This window comes from Enoplosus armatus, chromosome 23 (genome assembly GCF_043641665.1).
Source record: "Enoplosus armatus isolate fEnoArm2 chromosome 23, fEnoArm2.hap1, whole genome shotgun sequence".
Lineage (NCBI taxonomy): Eukaryota > Metazoa > Chordata > Actinopteri > Centrarchiformes > Enoplosidae > Enoplosus > Enoplosus armatus.
In genome coordinates, this window is record NC_092202.1 from 14,703,826 (window position 1) to 14,725,501 (window position 21,676).

The 21,676-nt window shown below is 47.3% G+C and overlaps 2 protein-coding genes across 3 annotated transcripts; both read right to left on the reverse strand.

Moving 5' to 3' along the window:
- Positions 1-1,887: 1,887 nt before the first annotated feature.
- rab1ba (zRAB1B, member RAS oncogene family a) lies at positions 1,888-8,596 on the reverse strand. Of its 2 annotated transcripts, XM_070929911.1 has the most exons (6): positions 8,396-8,596; positions 4,729-4,801; positions 4,517-4,612; positions 3,307-3,402; positions 2,908-3,039; positions 1,888-2,229 (listed from the first exon to the last, which is right to left on the reverse strand). In XM_070929911.1, exons 1-6 carry the CDS (start codon positions 8,407-8,409, stop codon positions 2,035-2,037), a joined length of 606 nt encoding a protein of 201 aa, XP_070786012.1. In that variant the 5' UTR covers positions 8,410-8,596; the 3' UTR covers positions 1,888-2,034. The 2 variants fall into 2 exon arrangements, with proteins under 2 accessions (XP_070786012.1, XP_070786013.1); XM_070929912.1 differs by lacking the exons at positions 2,908-3,039; positions 3,307-3,402.
- A 205-nt stretch (positions 8,597-8,801) lies between these two features.
- LOC139305958 (tyrosine-protein kinase receptor TYRO3) lies at positions 8,802-21,407 on the reverse strand. The gene is made up of 15 exons (XM_070929910.1): positions 21,366-21,407; positions 20,095-20,156; positions 18,596-19,214; positions 17,264-17,419; positions 16,627-16,950; positions 15,945-16,137; positions 15,098-15,189; positions 14,823-14,936; positions 13,653-13,733; positions 13,459-13,551; positions 12,384-12,505; positions 11,217-11,326; positions 10,722-10,881; positions 10,474-10,610; positions 8,802-10,183 (listed from the first exon to the last, which is right to left on the reverse strand). The coding sequence occupies exons 3-15, from the start codon at positions 19,197-19,199 to the stop codon at positions 9,847-9,849; spliced, it is 2,523 nt and encodes an 840-aa protein (XP_070786011.1). The 5' UTR covers positions 19,200-19,214; positions 20,095-20,156; positions 21,366-21,407; the 3' UTR covers positions 8,802-9,846.
- Between the last annotated feature and the right edge of the window lie 269 nt (positions 21,408-21,676).

Here is a 21,676-nt window from a genome sequence, read left to right on the forward strand (position 1 = left end):
TACAGCACCGCGAAAGGCCTTTTGAAAGAGGCCGTTGAAAATCCGGGGACAATCTGAGGGAAGGAACAGCAGCTTTTGGAAGACCCCCCCCCCCCTCCACCACCACCACCACCCCCCACCCCGCCTCAGCCAACAGACACACCCACACCGCACCTCTACCTCGGCTTCCATCCGCAAACAAGCGAGAATGAAACGTCCGTCCTAAGACCTACACGCCACGCGCTGAACGCTGAGCGCTTTTAAGCTAACGGCAGCCACGTGGATAGCCGTCTCCATCACAAGTATCGATGAGAAAATTTAAAAAACAAAACAAAAACAAAACACTAAAAACCACAACAATAAAACAGTAATCGTCGGATCAAAGCAGAATATTGCCGATTGCTTCGTCAGAGTCCGTCAGCCCTCCTCACTTTTGTCCGTAAACGTTTTAGTGTCATTCCAGGAAGTCACTGTGCTCAACGCTGCGGCATTTCCTCACATTGCTTTCTTTTACATATGCACTTCTGAAGACTTAAAAAAAACAAACAAAAAGTTCCCACAACCACCGCCTCCAACCTCCCCCCCCCCCCCCCACCCATGCTTCCGTCAAAGCTAACTAACACTCTGTCTTTGCACGTGGATCTTTTGCCCTGCGCGTGATGAACTGTGTTAACTTAGCGGTTAGCGACCGAGCTAGCTGGCTTGCCGACTGTTAAACTGGCTCCAAGTCAGCCGCAGTGACTGGACCCACAAGCGCGTCGCTATGCTGCCTGGCTTGTTGTTGTTTTTTTTGTGAGGATGCGAAAATGTGCACGTTGCCTTGCCACTTTCTGACGTGACCAGGCACTAAAGGCTTCAGTATGCTTCAAAGGAAATGCTTGTCGTATCGTAACCTTTTCCAAGGTGGGATGGGGGGGGGGGGCTTCATCTGTTAATCACGCTCACTTTATGCAGCAATTGGCTACGTGTGAAGATTGGCAAGTCTCTGTTTTCATTCTTCACGACTGCGTCTGTCGTCCGCGTACAGTGTGTCCCAGTTATGTTTTGAAGCATACTGAGACCTTTAAGGTGTGTTCCGAAGGAGCGGCAGGTGAATTTCAGGGCTGGCCCAATTGCATACAAAGTGAAGAGACGCAAAACTGAGGGCGAAGACACGTCCCACGGGGGGGTAGAAGACGCTTCGTATCCTTTATGGATCTACTTCGCGAACACACAGAGACGAGAAGGAAACGGGGGGAGGGGGGGGGGGGGGGGGGGGGAAGGGAGAGAGAGAGAGAGACTGGAGGGAAATAACAAAAAGAACTGGCTGCTTGGGGTCAAAGCCACGCCTTCAGAAAGTGAGGAAGAGGACAGCCAGAGGAAGAGAAGGCCCACCGGAGGGGGCCTTTCCCTGAATCTTCGTCAATAAATGCCGATGATGAGTCACCGTTAGCAGGCTGCTGCTATTCGGGCGATGCTTCCGACCGCGTACGGCTCACGCACGCACGCGCGTGTGTGTGTGTGTGTGTGTGTGTGTGTGTGTGTGTGTACAGGGATGAAATTGAAAAATTGAAATCTGGGCTGGGCTGCGGTGGGGGGGGGGGAGGTGGCCATAAGATGGGATCAGCAGAGACAGACTCACCCTGAGGGGAAAAGTGTTTGGCCAAAAGGCTTAAATCTCTTTAACCCCTGCCGCCCCACTACAGTGTGTGTGTGTGTGTGTGTGTGTGTGTGTGTGTGTGTGTTGAGATAAGCTTCCACTGCCTCCATTCCACTCTAAAATCAATACCAATCTTCCCCCGTATCTGTTTTCTTTCTGTCCTCTTGGCAGAAAGTTAAAGTTGCCTTGGTGTCTGTTTCTGCCCCCCCCCCCCCCTCCTCCTCCTCCTCTCCCTGGTGGGTGTACAGGTCTGAATTAACCCTTGCAGATCTTAACACTCGTAACAGTTGGGGGGGGGGGGGGGGTTGTTATGGAGGAATGGTGGGGTGTGGGAGTGGCACAGATGATGGGAGGAACACAGAAGGACAAGAAAGGAAGATTTCAGTGGAGATGGTGGAGGTGATGGCCGGGGTCCTTTAACAGCAGCCCCCTCCGGACTGCCTCACGGGGGTGCTCTCGATTTTCAAGTTGGGCTTGTCGCCGCCGGCCGTGGCCCCGGGGCCCATGCGCTTCTTGATCTCTGCGGCCATGGTCATGAACGCCTGCTCCACGTTGGTGGCGTTCTTGGCGCTCGTCTCCAGGAAGGGGATGGCCAAAGAGTCGGCGAACTCCTGCCGCAAGAGAAGAGAGCAAACACATTGCTGAGCCACTGCTGCCCCCACGTACGCACCAGAGCACCAAAATGTGGATTAATCCGCAGCGGAAAATAGTCCCCAACAAATGCACTATTACGACATATCTGTGAGCCTGACAGGTGTGCCGTTAAGTTGCAGTGCATTCTGATGGTGACAGATTTACCAAACGCCCTCCTGCGGCACATTTGCGCACTCGAAACGTTCCAAACATGTTGCGGCTTCAATGGTGGAGCGCTAACCAGTAGTTTAAGCCTACAGCGTTCCCTCTGTGTGCCATTGCTCCCATTTTACTGGCGCTAAGTGGAATTCACCAAACAGAAACAGAAACAGAAATACTGTTTCTTATCCTAGAATTATCATTCATTATTATTTTATATATTCTTTTTTTTTGGGATTGCTGTTAAGCTGCTGTTCAATAATTCAACACTTCCTGCGCAGGCGTTTCACATTAAAAGACTTCCTGCGGCGCAATCGGCCTCGTCCTCCCTTTTCCTTGGAGGCTTTTAAATGTGAAAAATTCCGCGGGGGGTTTCGCTCAGCTGAGCCGCAATCACGACAAAAATGGCACGAGTGTAGAAATCTAGCTAGACAATGAACTGGTGAATGAAATCAGTAAATCTCTAGACGGTACGTAAACACATCATGGAGCCGCACCTTGGCCGTTGTGTAGTCCACTACTTTCTTGGTGGTCAGGTCGCACTTGTTGCCCACCAGGAGCTTGTTGACGTTTTCACTGGCGTAGCGGTCGATCTCCTGAAGCCACTGCTTGACGTTGTTGTAGGACTCCTGCGCGGTGACGACAAAGAACATCAGCGTGGTTTGTTTGTTGTTGTTTTTTTTCCATTTTGAACATTACTTCTTTGCTTTACCTTTACTTGATCGTGCCCTGATGCAACTTTCTATAAGCTAAAACTCACATCCAAGTGAGGTCCTAGCATTGCTTTTACCCCCCCCCCCAAATAAGTTCAAAATGTGTATATTGAAATTTGGCAAACAGTTCCCAAAATGCCGGAGCTCGTATCGACCCTTTGCGACCCTTCACTGCTGGCCCACCTGATCCGTCACGTCATACACAACTATGATGCCGTGGGCTCCGCGGTAGTAGCTGGAGGTGATGGTGCGGAACCTCTCCTGACCTGCAGTGTCCCACTGAGAGAGAGAGAGAGAGAGAGAGAGAGAGAGAGAGAGAGAGAGAGGGAGAAAAGATTAGGAATCAATGCAAACTAAACACAAGTCCGTAAAGAATCTGAATGAATGAATTAGTACCTCTTGGAACAATTCCCTCCTCAAAGCCCTCGGGGGCAATCAAAAGACCTCGTGTGGTGTTTGTCTGACACCGAGGAGCAGCGACAGGATAAAAGGGCCGATATGCAACATACATATGAAGTGGATTTGACTTAGAAGCAACGGCTAAAGAGTGAGTTGACATTTACTTTGATTACGCTCATTTCTTATTTCAGCCTCATCAGCTCTATTTCACCACCAAGTAGGACCGCGCAATGAATCAAATATTAAGCTTGATCACGATCAGTTTTTGGCCGGATGTGAGCAGAAGAGAAATATACAACCGAGGGCAAGCCCCTCGAAACGGATCATCACCCGTTGTTTGGAAGTGCTTTGAGATTTAAAAAGGCAAGGGATGTTAAGCGAGAGCAAATCATGCATGGATGTAGTTTGACACGCCGGGCGCTGTGCTTCACCCGCCGACCGCACTGCTCCTAAAAGTGACGTTGTTTCAGCGGTGTGACGTGCTATAGCTGGTCCTGCGGTTCCCTTTCTATCCCTGTCTGTAAATACGGTGGAAACACCGAGAAAGAACCTGGCACCAAAGCCACGAGGTTCTCAAAAGTTCAGGAAATGTGAAGCGCCGGGTTACTCAGGTTGCTGAGTTTCTTCAGCGCGGAATCGGCTGAGTGACTTACAGTGACTCCATTTATCTCCGGGTGTGTTTAGAGATCTTTAGATCTATAAATGAAGAACAACTACACGATTCATTGTGTGTGTGTGTGTATGAGGCAGAGCCATGTCTGCTTAACAAACTGGGTGGCTTTGGGAGGTGGCACAGCCTGTTCCCTTAACTAAAACAGGATCCAGTTACAGTTTGGTCAGAATGCAAAACGTGCTAACACACACACACACACCTTTTGGTAACAATGGTTGGATACAAACTCCTGGCTCAGGTGAGGGTTACAGACAGTGTTCTGTGTCTGTGTGTGTGTGTGTGTGTGTGTGTGTGTGTGTGTGTGTGTGTGCGCGCGCTCACAATCTGCAGTTTGATGGTCTTGCCATCCAGTTCGATGGTGCGGATCTTGAAGTCCACTCCGATGGTGCTGATGTAGCTCTCCGTGTAGGTGTCATCCTGCAGAGAGAGAGGGGGGGGGGGGGGGGGGGTCAGACCAACAGCGGAATGAGGAAAGGGGTCAACTGAGACATCTGGGAAAACATGTCTTAGGTAGGTGAGACGGAACTACTTACAGCAAAGCGCAGCAGAAGACAGGACTTTCCTACTCCAGAGTCTCCGATGAGCAGGAGCTTGAACAGGTAGTCACTGAAGGAAAAAACAATCCGGCTCAGAACAGGGACCACATTTCGAACCTCGCTGCATGTACAACACCTCAGCTGTTGCTCCGCGGTTTGTCTGCGGTTTCTAGCACGCGCGACTCAAACAGGAGGAAACGGTGCATTTAGCGGGGACTACTTTCAGCAGCGGATTAATCCGCATTCGGTGCTCTAGCGAGTGTTTGAGGCAGCAGGACGGCGTGTGAGCGTGGTTGAGTCCAAATCAACTACAGTGTGTGTGTGTGTGTGTGTTCATGGCAATGAAGGAACCTGTCGCCCAGAGCAACGGCGTGGCTCACTGGTGTGTTTTTAACTCAACGGCACAGAGGAAGAAGATACATCAGGCTTTGATACACACACACAATACTTGTTAGTAGATACATTTATTGTTGGTTTTAATCTTTTTGTGGGATTTTTAACAATTAAAAAAAAAATATATATATATATATATATATATATAACATTGACCCGGTGTCAACTGGGAATATACGCCATAGCAATCAAGCTTTGGTGAGACTGGCTTTATTAACTGATCCTGAGGCCCTGTGATGAAGAGGGGCCCCTGTGTGTCAAAATCTAGTTTCAAGTAGGGACGCACCGATCCAGCTTTTTTTTTTGTTTTGTTTTGTTTTCCCTCTCCTCAATACAGATTCTGATACCTCCACTCGGGGTACCTGCCGATCCTGACCCCTTCAATTTCCGACGTCTGATATTCTGTGGTCTTAATCTGTATCTGACACATTGAAATAGCAGCTGTAGCTACGTAATCTGACACGCCTGATTTTGCACACGCCACTCAAGAATGTGACTCCTGATGATCGCTTTCACGGGAGGGGACACGCATCACACTGCTGGACTTGTTGAAGCTGCACACAGTGGTGTCACAGAGTGGAGGTTAACATTCACTTGACAAGCTGATAAAAATCCACATTTTAAGCGGTGAAAAGCCAAAGCTCGGTGTATTTGTGCCCCCGGGGGCCCTCCGGCAGGTTAATCCAACCCTGGGACAGGGGGGGGTTGGGTATCAGTAGAAATGTTTTGGTCTCCAGCACATACCTGACCTCCAGCACCAATACCTAAACAACACATTCGCAGGTTTTCCCAAAATGGTGAAACAACCCCCCCCCCACCCCCACCCTCCCTCCATCCCAGCCAATCACAGAGAGGAAAACAACATCGCATGGATTTGACACAGGCAGCTGTAGAGAATTGCCCAATGCCGCTGCTATTCTAGTGTCACAGGAAACTGAGACCTGTCGTGTATCACTGCCCGATACTCGGTCGACTGACAACATCTGACGAACACTGGATGCAACAGCATTGCTGCAATCAGCCCAGTTCACATCTTCCACGTGGCTGCAGCTCGTGCTGATACGGACTGATGCGGAGGGCCACCGGGACCGGCCGCTTCCCCTTTGCCGCAACGAGCAATCCAAACACCACCTTGAGTGCACAGCCTTACATGAAGTGAGCGATTTTAAAAACAGGCCGCTAACAACAGTCAGCGTGGCGACATTAATAGCTTTTATCGTCCGATGAGCAGCGCTGTGTCTCGTTTTAAACTTTCGGTTTTGATACAAAAAACACTGCTTTTTCTGACACCTTACTTCGTGGAATGTGAACAGGTGTGATGAGCCGTTACACACACGGATTATGGTCCAGATGCTCGGCAGCCTTTTGGACAGTATGTGGCCAATCCATTGGATTTCTGATGAACTTAAAGGACGAGTTAAAAAGGACAAAGCAAGTGTCATGCTGGGAGGAAAATACAACCAGTCAAAAGGTGGCCGTGGTGGATGCGTATAACTGCTCTATAAAGCAGTACTAAATGATTTGTTAACCATTAACAAACCCACAAGTTACACCCTTCACAAGGGGGTGCATTACTAGAGGGTGGCAGATGGATAACCAGCCCCAATCAAGTGCACTTAGCATGCCTACAAAGAAACAGTTATAATACATATATATATATATATATATATATATATATATATATAAATAATGGTAGGCAACAGGGGTGTGTTGGTATAAATGAACCCCCCGAATTTGTGAATCGGGGGGTCCAAGAACACAGAGAGGGTGCTGTTCAGGCGGGTCAAGGGATGGTGTGGGGGGGGATGCATCAAAAATCCACAAGGCCTAGGTGCGAGCCGTTAGAAACTGTCATCACAAACAATGCATCACTACATTGATCAAATCAGAGCATTCACTATAATCACTCAAACTCAGCAGACGGGGGGGGGGCACCAGAAAACAGCTGTTTATGGTTCTCTCTCTGTATGCCGTAAATGAGCCACTGTTGATTTGTCAAAATAAATGACAAAAACGTTTTGTGCCCCCGTCACACCCCCAGCACTAGGCAACATTAAGGCCTACTGAACCAGAGACAAGGTTATACAGCATGTGCAAACACACAAGGGGAGTAAAGGCTGTCTGCTAAGGGTGTGGAGGTGTTAGCTAAGCTAGTTGGACAGGGTTTCCAGAAGGACTCAAGAGGGAGGCTTGGGCTGTCGGCTCCGGGACAGCCCCCCCCCCCCCCCACGTCACAGTGAGACGCGTCTCAGCACCGACCGAGGGGATTCGGTGACACGCGGGCGTCCTCTCATTTCAAGGGCTGCGGGTCGGCCGTCCGTCCGTCAGACATCTGCTACCTGCCGTATCGCCTAACGTCGGCGCCGGCACGCTCCGTAATGGAGGGTACGCTCGTTTTTTGCCAATTTTTGCCTGCGAAATGACACGGCCGGTACAACCCCCCCCCCCCCGCCCCCCATGTTTTAATTCGGCACGAAACCCAGGTGTACATGTCAATTGGTGTTTAAATACGCCTACAAATAACGTGCATGTACATGGTCCACTCTGCCCGTGAGCCTGGTTGTAAAGGGGAGGCCATTTCTAAAAGGTAAACTTTTAACAAAAATCAACCCGGATATGTTGCATTCAGGGCACATTCGGAGTACCGGGCGTCTGAATTGTGGACTGAATTGTATGTATAGTATGCAGCCGTGCCCATAACTAGTTTGACGACAACTAGTTTTGTCCGTATGAAAAACAAAAAAAAAAAACAACAACAACAACAGGCGAGGCTGTCTATCGAAACTGTGGGTCAGCCATCCCGCATCTGCTACTTCACTCCCGCACGTAACGTTACGGTCAAGGTAACGCCATTCGTGAACTATGGCCGCGTTTCCTCTGACCGTTTTTGACTCTAGTTTTACACACCGGGCAGTTCCGTGTATTTGGCCCGTGAAAAAGGTTAGCGTGCCAATGGGCGACACGGCGAGGCACGAGCAAGCTGTCAGCTGACGTTTAGAGAAAACACGTTCGCGAGACCTGTCACATTAAGAAAAGCAACAAAAAAAAAAAAAAAAAAAAAAAAAAAAGAGGCTGTCCGCGCCCTGTTCACGCGATCCAGCTCGCCCGGTGCTGGCAAATACATTTAATGGCATTATTTACATAACGTTAAGGTTACACCGTAAACCCACACGGCATGTAATTTTGATTTCTGACTGAACGCAACAGCGGCCGCCTTACTGTGGTGCGTGTTTAATGAAGGTTAACGTTAAAAAAAAACAAAAAAACTCACTATTCGGGATTCATGGTTTCACTCTGGATGTGTTTTTCTGTCGGCGACTCGACTCCTTCCTAGTCCGGCAAAAAAAAAAAAAGAAAAGATGACTTGTAGGTCCGGGTGTCCGAGGCACTTAGATGGCTGTCTTACCGTCTCCGTTACTAGCCCCTGATGGTTCCACTGTATTCGACCGTTATTGTTTCATATATACTTGATTCTAGTGGACATATCCCCGTTTCCTCACGTTAGTCTGCTCTATTTTTCTCCTTTTTTTCCCCCCTTGCCTTTCTGTGTCCGTTGCTCGCTAGAGGCTCAAGATGGCTGCGCAGGTGCGGTAGTGACGTGAGGTGACGTGTCACTACTCCGAGAGGAAAAAAAAAGAAAAAAAAAAAAAAAAAAAAGGACAAACCTAGAATCGGAGCAGTGCTGGGATTTGTAGTTTATTATGAAAAATGACCTTTAACTGCTCCGTCATGTTGAATTGTGCCACTTTCAGACGCAAACGCCGCATTTGATGATGCGGTATAATGGACGCGCAGTGCTTGCAATGTGCACTTCATCCAGTCACAGCTTAAAAACCTTTTATAGAGATTCAATAGTGCAACTATAGTTCCATACGCTGCTATGGAAGACCAATTTCGCCAGAAAAAGAAAAGAAATGTTAAGAATGTTTTGAATTATATATATATATATATATATATATATATATATATAATTTTGATTTACCACATAATCGTAATCATTTTTGACATTTTGACTTAATATCTCATCGTCTTGACTTATCTGATCATTTAGACTCAATATCTCAGTATTTATCTCACAATTTTGTATCTCATTATTTTCACTAGTCTTGATTTAGGAAGTCAAAAATTTTGGCTTAGAATCTTCATCCATCCATCATTTTATTTTCCGCTTATCTGGGGCCGGGTCGCGGTGGCAGCAGGCTAAGCAAACCAGTCCAGACGTCCCTGTCCCCAGCTCCTCCTGGGGGATCCTGAGGCGTTCCCAAGCCAGATGAGATATGCAATCCCGGGTCCACCCCGGGGGCCTCCTACCAGTTGGATGCGCCTGGAAAACCTCCAAAGAAAGGCCCCCTTAGAATCTCTAAATTTTGATTTAGTATCTCATCATTTTGTCTTAACTGTAGTATTTTTACTTTAATATTCCTATTATTTCATGTTTGTGGGTTTTTCCCACTCTTCCTGGCAGAAATTGATCTTTATACACGTTTCTAGTACCTTTTCTAGTAACCAATATTGTCTTGTTACAGATATACAAACATGTAAAAAAAAAAATGCACAATAAAGTAAAAGATTATTTTCTGTGACTCTCTTGCTCCTTATCAATTTTCATATTTAAAAAATGGATTCCAACATCTCGGTCTCTCTGTCTCACACACAGTTCATGAGAGGTCCACTCTTACACAGAATTAGATTTTGTAACTTATAACAACTGTCTTTTTTTTTTTAGTGGGTATCATCCCCCTTAACTGCTGAGCCAGTAATACACTTAAGGTAGCCGTCCTCTACTTCCACATCCTCATCTCTGGCTGCAGCAGCACCCACAGGCGTAGGCATGTAGACATTTTCCCATCTTCCCCCAGAGTCTGTCTGTGGATCCGGAGAGGCGGCGGCAGCGGCAGCAGCAGCAGCAACCTCCAGGCCCTGGTTGATGTAGCTAGCCTCCTGGCTGGCCTCCAGCACCGGCAGCTCCGACAGAAGACCTTTCAGTGTCTCGCCCAGTTCCCCGAAGCCAGGCCTGCGGGTTGGCTCCTTGTCCCAGCAGCTCCGCATGACTTCGTAACTGTGAGGTAAGAAGGAGGAGCGAGAGGGACGAGGCAGGGTGGAGAATGTATGAATGTATATACATACTGTGGATGTACAAGAATCTCCCCTGTAGTGACGGCTTCAAACAAAGCAATGTCTGAGTGTAACGCATCGTTGCAGGTTTCATGCGTCTATGAGCTGCGAGCAGTACGACCAAGTCTCTATCTCTATCAATGTATCATTTAAATGACGCTATATAAAACAATACAAAGAGAGATTTTAGCTCTCTTCACAACGCTATAATATTTCAAAAAGGTTGAGGCTCACAGGTTGTGGTCACAGTCCTCGGGCGGTTTGAGCCGGTGTCCGGACCGCAGCAGGTCCAGCAGCTCGTGGTTGTGAACCCCGGGATAGGGAGTCCTCCCCCGGGACACTATCTCCCACATGGTCACCCCGAATGACCACTGAGAGGACGAGGACGAAAAGAAAAAAAAAAAAGAAAAATGTCATAGTTTTGCATACAGAATGGCACCTGAAGCTGTTTGTCTTGTCACGTGACCGTCTGACGAACTCACCACGTCACTTTTGGTGGTGTAGACGGACTCGGACAGGCTCTCCGTGGCCATCCACTTAATAGGCACACGAACAGCTACTTTCTGACGATAATAATTGGCGCTGTAGATTTTCTTGGACAGGCCAAAGTCAGCCACACACACCTTAAGGTCATCCCCCAGCCTGTGGCAACAGACAACAAAAGGTTTTTTAAAAAAAAAATAAAATAAAGGCAAGGCAATGCTCTCTGGATCTCGATCAAATAACAAAATGAGAGTTCTGACACGCTGCGTTTTTTATTCTTCTGTCCCAACACACACCGTCTCCTCTGAGGGCCTCAGTCTGCTTTATTGAAATTCGAGCTTCCTCCCCAGATACAAGCCATGGTTGAATACCAATAGCTGAGGACAGAGAGACAGTCATATACGAACAAGGAGTCCTTGATTTCAAGCCCCCCCCCCCCCACCACCACCACCACCACCACCACCACCCGCCCTGTCTCTCTCTGATGGACTCACATGCAGTTGCGTGCAGCCAGGTCTCTGTGCAGGAACCCCTGCGAGCTCAGATAGTCCATCCCTGATGCGATGTCAATCATGAAGCGCAGGAGACTCTGATGGGGCACAAACTGGAAGAGAGGGTAGGGAAGAGTGTAGTCTGTGATTTATTACAGGTCCCACATTGTGCTCATTTCCAGCTCTATGTTTGGGGGGGTGTGGCGACTGTACGGTTGTGACATCACAACCTTACGGAGGTCCTGGCGGCTCGTTTAAAGGCGCGGCGTCTGAATACGGGGCTGTGTGCGGTGTTTAGTCACGTTTCTTGTAATTTGTCAGTGTGCCTGGGTTTAGCTTAGCGACGAATATCTGAAACCTTGGATAATATAGACTGTAGATGGTTGACAGCCTACACTGATCCTCCTTCTGATATATAAATACAAAAGATGGCCGACTGAAAGCAACGCAACGTCACATCCACAGCCATTCTTGATGATGCGTTCGCATTAGCTTGCCTTTCACCTTTAAGTATCAGCATGCCAGCCTGCATGCGTTTTATGGTCTGTCCAAGGTGTTTGGTTGCTCCCGACTGCCCATAAATCTGCTACTTTTCCCCCCCTTCTAAAAGCTGGTAATGTTAGTGAACATTATTACTGAAATGGAACATGTTGTTAAAGCTAAATTCACTTCTGTGGAGGAGATCGTTGTTGACTTTACATTCACTGGCAAAAAAAACTCTAATACATTTCACCACAGCTTTTGTTTTCAAAGGCTTAGTTTTATTCTCGATGAAAAAAACGTATTTATTAATATTTTTTTTGTCATAGCTTTCACTGACTAAATAAATTCTACGCAACAAATAACATTTTATACATCTATAATATAATGTAACCAGGATTTGCTTATGAAACCCTGACAGAGAAGCACAAGTCTAAAGCCCCACTTGGGGGACCCCTACGGGCTACAATGTTCATCGCACCCAACATTACAAATGCAACAAATATACAGCAAAAAAAAACAAAAAACAAAAGCTGCAGCTGACAAGACATAATAAAATCCAGGATACAGTGATAACTTTTACAGAGCTGTAAAATCCTGTTTTGTGTTGTGCGTCCGTCCGTGGGAGCATGTGCTAACGTTGCAATAAGCCCCATTTATGTACATGTGCACGTGCTGACAGCGTCTCACCATAGGAATGTCACCATAGCGCGAGGCGATGAGGAAGCGACGCAGGTCTCCGTGTTTCATGTAAGGCAGGATGACCAGAGGAACGGGCAGAGGAGAGTCCTGCTCTCTCTGTAAAGTGACCCCTGCAGGACAAACACACACACACACACACACACACACACACACACACACACATCACACATCATTCACCGGGTTGCTGCAACAGGGGAACAGGGAGGAGACCCGGGGCAGACCCAGAACTATCTGGAGGGATTTCATCTCCCACCTGAGCCTCTAATGTCTGAGAAAGAACTGGAGGTGGGGGTGTGGCTAGGGAGAAGGAAATATGGGATTCCTTGCAAACCCATATAAGTGGCAAATGGAAAATGGATGATGAACGGGGCACAGAAATTTGTAGAACAAATTGGTAGTCGCGTGTTTCGGATAAATCGTGGTGGCTTAGCTTTTTTGGTCGTCAGTTGCTAGCTGACGTATTGTGTGCAGGCTGGTATGATTCTTCAGAAGTATGTGTTGGCTTGCTATCTAGTGTCTAAGATGTGCTAAGTGGAGCATTCCAAGACAGAGAATCAGCCTTCAGAGAATGGATGTTCATTCTTGACCATTAGGAACCGCGTACGTTAAGGAGAATCTAAGCTTAAAGGTCCGCTTACTAGCTTTCGGCTCTTCACATCTCAGTCTTTCATTCATTCTGCAATAGAGATGATTCAAGTGACGAGAGCCATTCAACCCTTTAAAAAGGTCTCTGTCGGCACACTTAAGGACAGGACGTTCCACCCCTTCCTGGAGAGGAAGACTGGATTGTGGTACGGTGAAACAGCAAGGGCCCTGGACGGGACAAGAGACTGAATGAAACTGCCCTAGCATCAACATGGAAAGTCACTGATGAAGGGGCAGTGGACGACTGGAGAAAGATCGAGGAGGGCATTCAAATCCACGAGCTCTGAAAGGTAGAAAGCGGACCTCTGAGCGTAGCTAATCTTCACCGCGCTCGTGTTAATGCAGTCCAATAGCAAACACTCGGCGATTTGGTCAGTTCGGACAGCATCCGGGTCGTGAATTAGGGGGCATATCTTACCGAGGAGTCTGACCACATTTTCATGATCAAAGTTCTGCATGATTTCCGCCTCTCTCAAAAACTCATGCAAGTCTTCCTGGCTGTGGATTCCAACTAGATGTGTGGGACAAGAGAGAACAATGACCAACAAAAAAAAAGAAATAGGTAGCAGCAGACTAGAGTTCTGATAAAGGAGGACGAGTTTCGCTACACACCTCTCATGGTCTTCACAGCCACCTTGATGTCCACGCCTTCGCCTGGTGTGAAGACCCCTTCATAGACTGCGCCAAACTCTCCTGTAGAACGGGACAGAAGGACTGAATGTTACCACTCACATTTACTCCCAGGCAAAAATAGTTTTAAATAGTTGATATCTGATTTCTTTGGTTGTATGTTTTAAGTAATTCTATAAAAGCTTCAGGGCGCTGGAGTCTGGCTGCTGATTTTCCTTTTAATAAACCTCGATAACCCTATAGTTAAAGGACCGAACTCCCGTGGTAAACCTTCATAATTGTCGTAATAAAGTAGTTCACTAAAGACTTCTGATTTATCTTGATTAATGTCCCAAAACCTGACTACATTTCACAAGCTCAGTTTCAGTGGCTACGTCAGTCGGTCTTTCCGCCTCTTTGGTCCAGGCGGAAGTAACACAACAACATTTTGATGGCAATTTGCGGTCCTTCACGGTCCCCAGAGGGACACTCCTAAAGACTTTTTCCTCTGGTGCAACCAGCAGGTCAAAGTTTTTACTCATCCAGTAAAATGACATTTGGGGTTCCCCCAGATGACGTATCCTAATGGCTTTGGTAATCTCCTGACTTTTCCTCTAGCGCCACCACAAGGTTGACATGTGTGGTGTTTACGTGGATCGTCTCAACCGCTATTGAATGGATAGCCATGAAAGTTGGTAGAGGCAGTCATATTGCCCCCCCCCCCCACCCCAACCAGGCTGGACAAGCATCAGAACAACTGGGAGCGTTTAGATGACATGACTCGACACGACTCGGCATGACTCACCACCTCTGAAAAACTCCCAAACCTCATGAACAACTATTCATTATGCTGCGCCTTTGTGAGCTATTTCTCACCTCTGATTGATTCAAAAGTTGAGTTTGGTGGATAGTGTGGGGGCCGCATGAGAAATAATTCCCTCACTCACATTTCTAATTCTAATAAGAGTAGACTGTATAAACAGAAGACCCAGCCACGTCCCTTGTTCGCTGCTTTTTATGCATGGCGGGATATTGTAGTGCACTACTTTGAGTGTTATAATTCTCATCATAGAGCACAAACCAAATGTTCTGTATATATATATATATATACACATATATGCAAAACGATGGTCTTGCGTTATGAGGCTAAAACAGGAGTACTGCTGAACTGACCTTTGCCAAGCTCTTTGCCCAGGGTGAGCTGGTTCCTCTCGACCAGGACATCCTTCAGACTGGACAGCAGCCTGCCACTGAGCCCCTCCAACAGCTGGACCACGCCCTCCCCAACTGAAACCGATGGGAAATCATAAAAAAAAGGAGTCACTTTTCAAATGTAATTGAGAAGGTGGCTGACAAATCAATTAAATGTGTAAAATGTCATAAAGGACGTGTGTGCTGTATGTTAAGTGTGCTAATGTCTTGGTTGGTGATCATTTCAAGGCGCTTACTGTTGGCCTGCTGGGGCGCAGCCTCCACCTCCTGCGGACGTCGGTAGGAAAATCCAGCATTCATCGGCAAAAGCTCTACTTCCTGGTCAGTGCTGCAGGAAAAAATATAATGAGTGGTTGTTTTCTTAAACGTTTTCGCAAATCGACTTGTGTGTTGAAACCGTGTGGGAGGGTTCTCACACATGAGAAAAATGTGGAATTATTTTTGTCAAGTCAGTCAAGTCATTGGAAAATGGACGTGAATGTCCCGAAACAAATGTTTTGGTCTGATTTGATATACAATATTATCTTGATAATTACTGGCGTAAGATCACAGTTTTCAGACAGTATTAAAACGTACTTAAATCACGCAGCAGCAGACATTTCAAATTCTACACAAAACAACCTCCAATTGTGTTCAACTCCTTTTGTTGTCCTTTCCTCCCTTCAGGCAAAAAACGTGGTTTTCTCCACCTTCCTGGCGGAGAAAACTGGTGATGGTGCTCCCCTCAGGCTGCTGTGTCCGGTCCACAGTTAGCGGTTAGTTCCCCCTTGTGGACACTGACAGTTATTGCCTCAATTTGCCTCAATGTCAAGATCGTTTTAAATGGACATTTTCAGTATTTCAAAATGAATGGAACCAATTCCACTGAGAAATGGCAGCTACTAGCAGTAATGTCACTAATGTCACAGACAACACAGAAGCACCCCCCCCCACACACACACACACACACACACACACACACACAAGTAATGTCAGCATGCAGGACATTGCTGTCTAACACTCTCAACATCTCAGATTGATGGGAGAACGATGAGAGCTCAGCGGTTACCGCGCAGATTCACTGACTTCGGGGGATCCCTTTACCGGTGTTTGGCGGAGTGGCGGCGCAGGGCGCACACAGCAATGGGGACTACAGCCGTGAGCAGCAGGCTGCCGAACAAAACGCCGACGGCCAGCCACACGGGGAGGCGACTCTGGTGCCGGGGGGCCGGTGTCGCTTCACGCTCCGAGTGCTTTAGGTCCGGGGCCACAGTGATCACCACGGGAGGAGCCTTCCCTGTAGGAAAGCAGAAATGAACAGTACTTTTGACTGAGCAGAGCACTCCAATAACTCAGACAGCGGGTGGAGGAGTGTCCCTGTACTTGCTGGGTGGTGCTGTGCCTGGAGCAGATGACCTGCTGGGGGGGGGGGCGTGGTTGTGGTATAGTTGTGACATCACAACCTTACAGAAATGTCTAAATACGGGCTGTGTTTCATTTCTCTGTGGACTGAGCGCTTTGATGCTTTCCCAGTACTTACACAGCACCCAGACCTGCTTTATAATCATACAAGACATGGAGGTCTCACTTTCTACAATATGGGACCTTTAATAAGCAAGCTAACTCATTCACAGTAGTGTAGTATTCACAGTAGGAAACCCTCAGATCCCTAAATCCCCCACACGTCTATTTCCCACCACGCTTAGCTTTCCTGTTGAGGGGGAGCACTTGTCTCACTCTCCAGGACTATCTAATGTGTCGACGTCATCTATTCGGGCTTACATACATCTATGAATAGTAACAGAGGCTGTGGATGAAGGTGACGCCCCCTGCAGGGTGGAGATGTCATTCCAGGCTTGCACTGACAGTCTGTAGTCCCGCTGTGGAATCAGTCCTGTGATGTTGACCGACGTGCTGGCCGAGTCTGGCAGGAAGACCACATCGTCCCCACATGCCTCCCACCGGCTGCCGGCCTCCGCTTCCGTCTCACACTTGACGCGATACGTCGCTTCTCGTCTACCTCCCCGGTCGTGAGGAGGATCCCACGTCACGATCAGCACGGAGTCACTGTGGTGATGGGCCATTAGATTCACTGGAGCAGAGGGGGGCTCTGGGGAGGACAAGACAGCGAAGCAAAAACATGCTTAGACGTGCCGCCCATCCATTTTATAATAAATACATAATAAAACTGACTGAGCTTAATATTTAAAGCACCTCTGGTTAGCATTTGTCGAATTAGCCTGATAGCATAAGTTTACGTTTGTAGAAAAATGAGAAGAAAAAAAGTGAGCCAGTGGGGGGGGGGGGGGCAGGGTTGACAATTTCAAAATGTATGTAGGGGCTTTAATGTCTAATCCCATACATTCGTTTTATAATGGGACGGCACCCGTTTATTTCCAATAAACCCGCTCAGTGTGTCTTACTGGTGCAGCCGAGGGCGTCAGGGTCAGTCGGCAGGCGGCTGAAACCTTGTAGACAGTCACAAATCCGGGCTCCCTCCCCATGTGTCCCGCTGTTCGGTGGGCACAGCCGACATCCTCCGCTCTCATTGGCTGGTTTGTAGTAGCCCGCAGGACATGCTGGAGAAAGACAAACAATGTCACCGCTAGACACTGGTGGTCCTGCGTTATTAGCTCATTTTGTGGCCCTGTCTTATATTCCAATTTGCGAAGACGATGGAATGGCTGAGCATAGTCATGGTCCAAAAGGTGCCCCCACCCAACTCCACGTACGGCCCTGAGAACAGCAGCACCGTCGGCATGTTGCTGGGTCCATAAATGCTCTCGTGTCATAAGGGAGAATGAACAACGTAGCTGCTGGGCAACCGCTTTCTTTTTAAATAGTGACTGTGAACGGTATCTGCTGAACAGTGCGCAAATGTGAAAAAAAAAAAAAACATTAAATAAATGAAAAAATTAAAGTTGAGTCGGAAAGAGGAAGTGAAAGTCATGAGCTGTGGTTCAGGAAGTAGGGAAAGACACGCAGGCTAGTCAAGATTAGGTTTTGCCGAAATACTGCGAAGTGTCGGTCAGCATATGACCGTGATCTGTCCAAGTTTCACTGCCCCCCCCCCCCCACCACCACCACCACAGCGGGCTAATTTTAGCCGCCAGCTGTTGCAAAAAACGAAAAATGTTGTCACTGTGGTCACTGTTCGCATAGAAAGCAGATCCAAAATGTTGCAGGGACAACTCATTCTCTCTCATGGTCGCTGTGTCATCACAGCCTGTTCTCGGAGCCCTCCATTCGGACTTTATGATTCCGCGCTGGGCCCAGTTTTATTTTAAGAGGAAGGGGTGAGGTGTTTTAAAGACGCCCCCTGATAGTGATTCTATCCAAAGGCAAGCCAAGGTGTTTTTATGTGTGTATATATACCTGTAAGATCGAGAGACAGGTCCCTGCTATACAGCTTTCTTTCTTTCTGAGTTCTGAAGAAGGAGATCTGGAGTCCACAGTCCTCATCAGACATAGTCAGCTTATTTGCATATACATATATACATATATACTTATATATAAGAAAAATTTACAATTTCTCATCTGCTGAACGGTGTCTGTATGTACGACATGCATTGACCATACTGTTTTTAGGGAATACACAGGCGTAAATGTTATGGAAGACGAGTGCCGGGCGATAAAAAAAAAAAAAAATTATGTAGTTCTAATTAATCCCAGAATTTTTAATCCGCTTGTATTCTGCTTTTGAGATACTTTTCTGACGTGCGAGTAAAATGTAAACATAAATTTGATCGCCGTACCTCGACAGGTGTCATCCACCACTTGATGGCCGAGCTCACAGGTACATCCCCCCTGCGGCGGACCCCACATGCCGTCCACGTTGCACTCTCTGACGGGCCGGGCGGCCTCCACAGCTCCCTTCACGCAGGAACCCGTCACGGGACCCGATCCGGCCCCTGTCCCCTTAAACGAGGCCAGGTGAGCCACGATGTCAGGGCACCTCCTGTAGTACAGTCTGATGGACGTTACCAGCACACATGTTCCTGAGTAGGAGAAGGCGAGCTGGAAGCCTCCGCGCCTGACCGAGCCCAGGCTCAGGGCCAGGCGGCGATTCAGGTAGCTGGACATTTGGTGTGCAAGGACTTTGTCAGGGAACGGTTTGGAGGTCTGGAGGTCCAGGACTTTCCAGCTATTTTGAAATCTCGTCACGGGCGTGTCTGAGTCAAAAAGGTAAACCTGCAGTGGGCTGGGCTGACCGGACGGCTCCTCCTCTTGGGCAAATGCCACGTCCATCAGTAGATAGTGGGCGTCTTTGCGCTCCCTCCACTGGCTTGAAATTGTCCTCGTCGTGCGTCTTCCGCAAGCTTGGAGCACGAGCACTGGACTCCCTGCGTCCACACTCATCGAGATTTCACCCCACTGCCGATGACAGGAAAGACGCAAGACAGCATCAGTGAGAAGGTGCAGGTCCACGCCAGATAATCACGACGAGGCTCAACAACCGCTGTGCGAGACTAAACTCATGGATGCCAGTGTTGAATAACATCTTGGTGTTTAAAATTCATTTCTTTTATCCCCTTTCTTGCACAGAACATGAGCTACAGGCAGCTTCCACACACACACACACACACACACACAAAAAAAAAAAGTCAACCTTCCAAAATCCATATTAGGGTTTAAAAATGTGGTAAATGCCTATTGGAGGTGGTTGAAAAAAGTGCACCAGATTAAACAGTCACAATTGCCATTATATTGAGCAAATACAATCAACGGGTTTTTGGTTAGATGCTTGAAATAAGGTCTGTGGTTAACACAAGCTCAAGAGATTTTCACATTTTGTTCCCCCGCTCGTGAATTTTGAAGCTTTTACGTGTCTTAAAAAAGGCGGTTGCTAACAAGCGGCTAAATGAGGCTACAGAGGTTGAACACGGAAAGCCATCTGCTCACTAGTCCGCCTTTACAGCCTCGTTGTGTTTATACTCCATATCTGTCTATAGTCTCTTTAAAGTGAAGCTCAGCGGTGGTGACGTTGAAGCCATGCGACCGTGCTGCAGTTCCTTTATAGCCCAACGTTAGCTTTTTTTTTTTTTTTTTACTTCTGGTGATTCCATTTACGCTTCAAAAAATCCTAAAAGTGGCGTTCGTTAGTGAAGATCATCTCGCTGAACAAGACGTGTTAAGCATCACAAACTTTTGTTTTCTGCAATAATCCAAAATCCCATGGAGGCCAAACTGTTAGTAAGAGCTATTGAGCAATTAGTAGTAACTGCGGCATGTGTCACTTAGAAAGCCCACTTACTTTACTGGGTGGGTCGGAAGTCCATCCCAGTCTGGTCTGTTTGTCAGAATGGAAAATCTCCTCTAAACACAGAAGAGGAGAGAAAGCCAACACCGTCACTCTGACGACTCGTGAAATGTTTTTTTTTTTTTTTTGAATGACACACCTACAGATTGAGGCTGGAACAATACTTTGCACCACGTGATCTTGATTCAGCTCACAAATTCCCCAGTTTGCCAATCTTGTCTTCATCGGGGTGGTGTCTGAGGACGGGGTGAGGTCAGTGGATTACACTTGTTCTCACGAAATGAGAATATTTCCGTTAAAAGGAGGAGGAGGAGGAGGGGGAGGAGGGGGAGGATGTGTTAGATTGGCTTAGTTGGTGCTGTCCGTAACGGTTAAAGGAAACATTTAACAAACAAAAAGTATTCAATAAAATGATTCAATATTTTGTAAAATCTAATTTAAACAACTGATTGGAGTATATTTTGTCTTCCGTAAAAATGTACATCTCGCGTTTATTGTGATCTATGTTTCTCTTTTAAAGCCACACCTCAGATACCGGCTGGCCAAAACCTCGTGGGGAAGAGCTGTGCGACTTCATTTTGACGGACATGTTGGAAATCTTCACCCAGCGACGTGCAATCCGTCAGCTGTGGAAACGGATTCAAATTCTACACACGAAACACGTGATCAGTTTATAGATTATGATGCAGTGCAATGTAGAATTTAAAATCGTTTTTTTTTTACTTTTGATACAATGAGTACATTTTGCTGGTAAAACCTTTTTGGAATGCAGGACTTTATGTAGTTTTACTTGTATTTTTACTTGTACTTACTTACAGGAGCTGGTGCCTTTTGCACAAAATAAAAAAAAACACTCTTAACGTTGCATTCAATGTAATATTTGAACAAGACTGTAGCAGTGCGGGCTGTTCAGAGGGCACATGGGAATGAGTGCGAGGCAAAGCATCTCCAACTGTGGCCCTTCAGGGACTCCATACTTTTTTTTTTACGGTATTATTTCTATTTATTTCTATTATATTCACAAACATTATAAAACTAAATAGTGAAACCACTACATTGTATTTAAAAGTCATTTGTAATAGGTCTACTGACCCCAGATCAGTTGACCCCACAACTTTGTCCGAGGGGATTTTTGCTCCACAGTATTACATAGTACTTATAGCGCCATCACGCGAGCACGTTAAAGTTTTATATATGACTTGCAATGGCAAAGTTTTTTTTTTTTTTTTTCCCCCCATTCAGACTGTTAACACCTGAACACTCACCCTCCTCCGCCTGATATTGCGTGTCACAGCCGGCTTCAGACATCCAGACCCACAACAGGATTAAAGTAGGCCAGACGCACCGCTGCGGCGCGGTGTTCCACTCAGCCATGCTCTCAGCCCCGGATCCGCTGCTGCCACTTGTTACATCAGTCAGCTCCCCGGAGCGCCAGGGAAGTGAGTGACGCCTGTGTTTACATCTGCTGTGTGATATGGTTCGGAGGAATGTCGCAATTAAGACAGGCGAAGTGAGCCTCTCCCCCTCTGGGGAATACGCCTACGCCTCTGGACAGAGAGCACTTCCTGTATCTATC